The sequence below is a fragment of the Scardinius erythrophthalmus genome, assembly GCF_964197995.2.
Source record: "Scardinius erythrophthalmus genome assembly, chromosome: 18".
NCBI classification, from domain to species: domain Eukaryota; kingdom Metazoa; phylum Chordata; class Actinopteri; order Cypriniformes; family Leuciscidae; genus Scardinius; species Scardinius erythrophthalmus.
The window spans coordinates 36,779,535-36,787,719 of record NC_138238.1 but is presented as its reverse complement, the minus strand read 5'-3'; the positions used below and the strand labels follow the sequence as shown (position 1 = coordinate 36,787,719).

Below are 8,185 nucleotides of genomic sequence, written 5' to 3'. Positions count from 1 at the left end.
ATCTAAATCTGACCATGGAGTTGACTTTGGCGGAAAGCTGAAGGTGATTGCTGATAGGCTGTCCCAATCAGTGGCGCCTGCACAATCCAATCACGTTTGAGAGGGAACCAACAAATTGAGGCTTTCCGAGATTTTTCTTTTTTCCTTTTTTTTTTTTTTTTTTTTTTAGAAGTAGTAACGGGTACTCATGGTTATGGATAGAAATGTAGCGGAGTAAAGAGTACACTATTTGCCTCTCAAATGTACTTGAGTAAAGTCATGAGTACTTCCCAAAAATGATACTCGAGTACAGATCCCTCAAAATTGTACTTAAGTACTGTACTCAAGTAAATGTACTCCGTTACTGTCTGGCTCTGCTGTTGGAGGACCATCACAATAAAGTGTTTGCAGATATTAAGCAGACAGTTTACTTATACTCCAGTGAAAGTTAGTTGACATATAGTTGCAAAGTTATTTATAGTCAACAGCACGTTCAAAAGGGACCATCAAAATAAAGTGTTACCCAAACTAATTTAAACTTCAAAATAATTTAAAGTGTGTCTGTGTGTGTGTGTGTGTGTGTGTGTGAGTTAGTGAGTATGTCTGAGTGTGTGTGTGTGTGTGTGTGTGTGTGTGTGTGTGTGTGTGTGTCTGAATGTGTGTGTTGATCAAGAAAGACAAAATCAAAATCATTTAGTTAAAGGGATAGTTCGGCCAAAAATGATATTTAAATTAAATCAAATCAAATCAAGTATATTTATATAGCGCTTTTCACAATACAGATTGTATCAAAGCAGCTTCACAGTATTAAATTAAAATAAAATAATACAAGGTTTGTTTCTAGTGGAATTTATTGATTGATAGATTCAAATTAAATATCCCCAAAATTTCCCCAACTGAGCAAGCCAAAGGCAACAGTGGCAAGGAACCGAAAAAACTCCATCAGGTGACCTAATGGAGAAAAAAAAAAACCTTGGGAGAACCCAGGCTCAGTCGGGGGGCCAGTTCTCCTCTGCCGTTTATGAAGTAGAAGCCGGATTGTAGTTTGAACTGTGAGATTAAAAATATTATATGAATGCCTGGCTGAAAAGATGCGTCTTTAATCTAGTTTTAAACTGGGAGAGCGAGTCTGAGCAACGAACAGTATCAGGAAGACTATACCAGAGTTTTGGAGATAAATGTGAAAATGATCTCCCTCCTTTGTTTGATCTGGATGTCCTAGGTATCACCAAAAGCCTCGAATTTAGTGATCTTAAAGAGCGTGATGGATTATAGGGTGATAGAAGATCCGTTAAATAGACTGGAGCTAAGCCGTTTAGGGCTTTATAAGTCAGTAGCAATACCTTGTAATTAATACAAAACTTTATAGGTAACCAATGCAGTGATGATAAAATCGGTGTTATATGATCATATTTTCTTGATCTAGTAAGAACTCTAGCGGCTGCATTTTGGCCTAACTGTAGCTTGTTTATTGAGGATGCAGGACAACCAGCTAATAAAGCATTACAGTAATCTAGTCTCGAGGTCATGAATGCATGAACTAGCTTTTCTGCATCAGAAACTGCTTAGCTTAGCAATGTTTCTAAGGTGGAAAAAGGCTGTTTTTGTAACATACGAAATATGATTTTCAAAAGACAGGTTACAAACGAGTATAACACCCAGGTCTTTTACTGTAGAGGATAAAGTAACAGGACATCCTACTATGTTAAAGTTGTATTGTGAGAGGTTCTGTGGGCGGTTTTTTGAACCGATAAGTATTACCTCTGTCTTGTCTGGATTTAATAAAAGAAAATTACGCGTCATCCAATCTTTTATATCTTTAAAACACTCTGTCAATTTGGATAATTTAGTGTTTTCATCCGGCCGTGATGAAATATATATTTGAGTGTCATCAGCATAACAGTGGAAACTAATTCCATGTTTCCTTATAATATTTCCAAGTGGCATCATATATATTGAGAATAATAGCGGGCCCAACACAGATCCCTGCGGCACTCCATAGTTTACTGGAGTTATGATCGATTTTTCTCCATTTAAATAGACAAAATGGTAGCGGTCAGATAAGTATGATCTAAACCAGCTTAATGCTTGTCCATGAACACCAGTATAATTTTGTAGTCGGTCTAAGAGTATTGTGTGATCTATAGTATCGAACGCCGCACTAAGATCAAGTAAAACTAGTATTGAGATACAGCCAGAAGCTAGAAGTAAATCATTTGTGATTTTAACGAGCGCAGTTTCAGTGCTATGATGCGGTCTGAATCCAGACTGAAACTTTTCATAGATATCATTTTCTTGCAAGAAAGAGCACAATTGAGCGGACACAACTTTTTCTAGTATTTTAGACATAAAATAATTTGCTAGATTATTATGATCTAATTGTGGTTTCTTAATGAGAGGTTTTATAACTGCCAGTTTAAATGTTCTTGGAACATGACCTAAAGATAAAGACGAGTTAATAATATTGAGGAGAGGCTCTTCCACTACAGGTAACACTTCTTTCAGTAGTTTAGTTGGTATAGGATCTAATAAACATGTTGTTGTTTTAGATGAAGTGATAAGTTTAACTCTTTTTGTTCTATAGTTGAAAAGCACTGTAATTGTTCTTGCAGATTGGTAATTGAGGCTGAATAATAAGGCACGATTGAGGATTGAACGTTTACAATTGTGGTTCTGATGTTTTCTATTTTCTCAGTGAAGAAATTCATGAAATCATTACTACTAAACTGTAACAGGATATTTTGTTCGGGTGATGTCTGTTTATTTGTTAGTCTAGCCACAGTGTTAAATAAAAATCTAGGATTGTTTTGGTTATTTTCTATTAGTTTGCGGAGGTGCTCAGCCCTGGCCGCTTTTAGGGCCTTTTTATAACGTGACATACTGTCTTTCCACGCGATTCTAAAGACCTCTAAATTAGTTTGTTTCCATTTACGCTCTAAATTACGGGTTTCTCTCTTTAGAACACGCGTAGTATTATTGTACCATGGTGCTTTAATTTTCTCTCTGACCTTTTTTAATTTAATGGGTGCAACAATATCCAATCTTCTAGAGAGAATGGTAATCATAGTGCTAGTTAGTTCTTCTAGTTCATCTGTTTGTTTGGGTTCAGGCAGCAGCTGAGACAGATTAGATAAGCAATTTGAGAAATTATCTATGGTGGATGGAAGGATTGTTCTGCCTAATTGATAACGCGGCGCCGCATGACATATTACAGCAGTACGTAATATGCAAGTTACCATGTAATGGTCAGTGACATCATCACTTTGTGGAATGATATCTATATCGGTTGGATCGGATCCATATGATATAATTAAATTGAGTGTATGATTAAGACGATGAGTTGGTCCGGTGACGTTTTGCTTGACCCCAAAGGAATTTAATAAATCTATAAACGCAACCCCTAACGCATCATTTGAATTATCTACGTGTATGTTAAAATCTCCAACAATTAATGCTTTATCTACCCATGATTTAAGCCATGATTTACTCACCCTCAAGCCGTTCGAGATGTATATGTCAATCTTTTTTCAGACGAACACATTTTAAGTTATTTTAGAAAATGTCTTAGATCTTTCAGTGGTTATAATGTGAAGCAATGGGGTCCACCTCCTTCAAGTCCAAAAATGTGCATGCATCCTTCACAAAAGTAATCCATCCGGCTCCAGGGGGATAAACGAAGGCCTTCTGAGAGTAATCCGTGCGGTTTTGTCGTAAAAATATACATATTTAAAACTTTATAAACGAAAATAACTGGCTTCCGGTAGAATTTATCTGACCTTTGTGACGTGAGGCCGCTAGCAGACGGTCGGTTTAGCCAGTCTGTCTGCTTCCTGACCTGAGCCCCAGATTGTCATGTTTGAGCTCTAAGACTATGTGCCATATTACTAGAGAGAAGAGCATCACCATCCCAGGGGGGATGAATACCATTCTCTTTTCAACAGGTCAGGTCTGCCCCAAAAACTTTTCCAATTGTTTATGAATTCTATATTATATTGCGGACACCACTTAGACAACCAGCCATTGAGTGAGGACAATCTACTAAGTATCTCATCACTCCTGTGAACAGGAAGGGGGCCAGAGCAAATTACAGTGCCTGACATCGTACTTGCGAGTTCACACACCTCTTTAACATTAATTTTGGTGATCTCCAACTGGCGAATTCGAACATCATTTGTGCCGACGTGAATAATAATCTTAGAGAATTTATGATTAGCATTTGCCAGCACTTTTAATTTGCTTTGATGTCAGGCGCTCTGGCTCCCGGCAAACATGTGACTATGGTGGCTGGTGTCTCTATTTTCACGTTCTGTGTTATAGAATGGCCAATAACTAGGGCACATTCAACAGGATTCTCAGTGGGTGTTTCACTGAGAGGGGAGAATCTATTTGAAGCTGTAATTGGAACAGAAGAGTGGTGTTTTGTCCTGGGACCCACCCAATTGCCCTGCTGCGCGGGCTCTACTTCAGCTGGAACCGAACAATGTACAAAGGTCACTAAGCTAGTCGCATCCAAAGCAGTATCTTAAGACCTTGCACTCTTACAATTAACCTTGATTAAAGTTTGGATGCGTGTCTCTAGTTCTGGAATCTTCCCTGTCAGCTTTATAATCTCCTTGCATTTATCACATGTAAATCCTGTGCTGACAGAGAAGGATATGCTAACATGTTGCATTAGGTGCAAGTAACAATAAGAGGAGAAGATTACATGACTTAACGTGTTTGTTGACTGATCTTACTCAAGTTGTCTGATGGACTCGTAAAAGTTGCAAGAAAAAAAATAAAAATAAATAGAGCGCACAGATGGCACGCTAACAGGCTAGCGAATTACTAGCGTGTTGTGCTAGCAATAATGATTTAGTTTGAAGCTAGCTATGTCAGGTTAATGTGTGATGTTGAGTAAGTTATATTTAGCAGAAATAACAAGGAATAATTGTACATAATAATTCAAAACAGAAAGATACAAAGCTTTTCAGACGCACACCAACGCAAAGAGCAACAGAAGCAACGAGGCAGACAGGAGCAATCGAATAGCAATCCAGCTTTTACTTACACCTTGCTAAGTAAAAAATGTGTACAAAGTTGCACAAGTAAGGCTACAAAGATACTAAATGTAATTCATCACGTCATGCGCCTCGTCTCCTCCACTCGCACGCATCACTCCAGGTCAGCTGTGCTGTATTGTTTTTACGATCTGTTCCCAGCTTCTTTGAAACGGAGATGCTGCAGGGAATGACATCAACAGAAGCTATGTTTTCAACCAAAGTTGCAAATTTAACTTAATTTTAATTTTAACAAAATTTAAAACTGGAATATCGCAAAAAAACATTTGTAAATAAACCAGTTTCCATCTGTGTTCACGAGAGCCACGATGCATGTGTGGAGCAGACATTGTTTGAGATTAATATTTTGTAAATAAAGTGGAAAATTATGTTGTTTTTTTGCATGGTAGAGTATATGTATATGTGTACTCAAACATAAGCTTGTGTATTGTGTTTCAGATGAATTTACCCTAAGTACTGTTTTGATGTGGATGCTGCTGTGTGAGCCGGACTTCTCAAGAATAAACCACTGATCTGAAGTCAGATCTGGACAATTGAGAAGATTGGACACTGGAATGGACAAAGTTCCCAAAACCTGATCACAGTCATTGTCCTTCACCTGAAAAAGAGAGTGAGTCAATGTAAAAAATGGCTTAAGTAACATGAATGTCAACCAGGAATGTTAGCATACCTGTACAGTAATGTTCTGTTGATTTGGGTCTGTGATTAAGAAAGCAAACGCGTTCTCCCACTTAGGGTTCACGGTATTCCAGCAAATCTAAGAAGAGGGGAAATAAGTGAGAAAGAAGAGTGGGTCAACATGGGAAAGTTTGGTTGGCACAGGTGATGTGTCTTACCTGGCTCTCACGAGTAACATCCTGCACTGATATTTGAGCAATTGGGTTCGGATTCCTTTTTCCTTGTTTCAACTAAAAACAGAAGAAACGGGTACTATTTAATGGGTTTATTCCTTTAATGACTATTTCATATACTGAACTAAATTCAAACTTGTATAAATTAGGTTAATAAGCAATTCTGTTTAAAGTATTTTTAAAATGTTTTTGAAAGAAGTCTCTTCTGCTCACAAAGACTGCATTTATTTGATCAAAATACAGTAAAAACAGTAATTCTGTGAATATTATTATATTATTACAATTTATTACAATTTAAAAGCACTGTTTTCTATTTGAATTTGAAAATATAATTTATTCCTGTGATCAAAGCTAAATCTCAGTATCAATACCATAGTAGACTGTAAAAAAAGATGGACGACGCCCCTTCGCTCTCTTCCATTGATGAGAACTGAAGCCGCCAGAGTCTCGATATGGCGCTGACATATAGAGACAGAGCGCAACGCGTCATAATCTGAAGACCACGCCCACCAAGGGGGAAAACAAAGCAACCGTCTCCATTGACTTTGCATTGCGAGAGGCTGCCTCCTTGTCATTTCTTGCTTCTAAGAAAAGACAGAAAAATGCCTAAAAGCTGCTATGTGACAAGGTGTACAGCAAACAAGCTAAGAAACCCAGAAATAAGTTTTTATAAGCTGTCGACCCCAAAAAACGAGCGTTTGAGGACATAAAAGTGGATACAGGCTGGAACGAATGGGTAAATTGTGGGATCCTGACACTCAATATGCACTAAAAATACACTACGTGTGCAGCCAGTAAGTTAAACATTTGGTCACTGGTGAGTCAAATATCCAAATGTCAGTTTTATATAATATATTTCTGTAAGATAAACTATCCTGTGTTGCCGATTACGGTCTCCTCCAGTGGACATACGTTAGTTTTCAGAGTAATGAGACACGTGATGCTCTGTCTCAACTGCCTGTATCCACTTTTATGTCCTAAACACTCGTTTTTTGGGGTCGAGAGCTAATAAAAACTTATTTCTGGGTTTTTTAGCTTGTTTGCTGTACACCTTGTCACACAGCAGCTTTTAGGCATTTTTCTGTCTTTTGTTAGAAGCATGAAATGACAAGGAGGCAGCCTCTCGCAATGCAAAGTCAATGGGGACGGTTGGTTTGTTTTCCCCTGGGTGTGGGCGTGGTCTAAATGCGCTCTGTCTCTATTGGAACTTGAGTCTGCGCAGTAGCGATCTCGGGACCAGACCTGTGCAGTAGTGAGCAGGAAGTAAAGCCGCTAGGGATGCTCATTTCGATTAATTTTCCCGACCGACAACCGCCGCTCGTTAATCGATTATTAACCGTTAACTGATAAGATTATAATATTGAATTGACAGCCGATCTAACAAATCATAATCCGCCATTTTGTCCGACAAAGCAGTCAGGAGAGATAACCTTAGCTAGCAGATTAACATGGGAGGATTTAAACTTGAAAAACGGAATGTAAGTTACTGATTTTTTTTCTGTTTGACTAAGATTTTTCGTTAAATAAAAATAGAAGCCCTACCTTAACACCTTGTCTAATTTTTATTTAAAAAAAGCCAACATCAACGTGATGTGGGGTCAGTCTGGAGCGCAGCCTGTTAACAGTTAGACCCGCGGCAGAAAACACCCTGGCTGCGTCCGAAATCGAATACTTCCCTACTATATAGTATGCGAAAAACAGTACGCGAGCAGAGTAGTATGTCCGAAATCATAGAATTCGAAAAACAGTAGGCGAGAAGTACCCGGATGACCTACTACATCCGGCGAGATTCTGAAGTGCGCATACGATGGACACTTTACTATCCCATGATTCCATGGGAGAGGAGTTGTCGTCGTTATCTTTGAAAATGGCGGAAAACGGAGACGCGGCTGTTTTCAAGTGTAAGTACTTTACAACACACTTTTTGTTTATTTGTGGTTAAATTGTATTCGTTTAACATCATACAAGTAAACGATTGACTTGTTAAAAGTTTAAATAATGTAAATTGAGGGTACTAGTTTGTGAATTGGCTGCAAAATGACAATTTTATCATTAAGTGTGCTTGCTGAAAGCGCACACTTATTGTTCTTAAGTTTTCTTATTATTAAGTGTGCTTGCTGAAAGCAGCACACTTATTGTTCTTCTTAAGTTTTCTTATTAAGTGTGCTTGCTGAAAGCAGCACACTTATTGTTCTTCTTAAGTTTTCTTATTATTATTATTATTAAGTGTGCTTGCTGAAAGCAGCACACTTATTGTTCTTCTTAAGTTTTCTTATTATTATTATTATTAAGTGT

The 8,185-nt window shown here is 37.9% G+C and overlaps 1 protein-coding gene across 3 annotated transcripts in view; it reads right to left on the bottom strand.

Annotated features, from left to right (window-relative positions):
* Positions 1-5,000: 5,000 nt before the first annotated feature.
* Positions 5,001-8,185, bottom strand: part of LOC308707234 (extended synaptotagmin-1-like) — a 46,071-nt gene continuing 42,886 nt past the window's right edge. For all 3 annotated transcript variants that reach the window (XM_081393511.1, XM_081393512.1, XM_081393514.1), the window contains 4 exons: positions 5,876-5,947; positions 5,710-5,796; positions 5,488-5,637; positions 5,001-5,199 (listed from right to left, as the gene is read on the bottom strand). In XM_081393511.1, the coding sequence (XP_081249637.1) occupies positions 5,164-5,199; positions 5,488-5,637; positions 5,710-5,796; positions 5,876-5,947 (345 nt within the window). In that variant the 3' untranslated portion in view covers positions 5,001-5,163. The remainder of the gene's footprint in view (positions 5,200-5,487; positions 5,638-5,709; positions 5,797-5,875; positions 5,948-8,185) is intronic.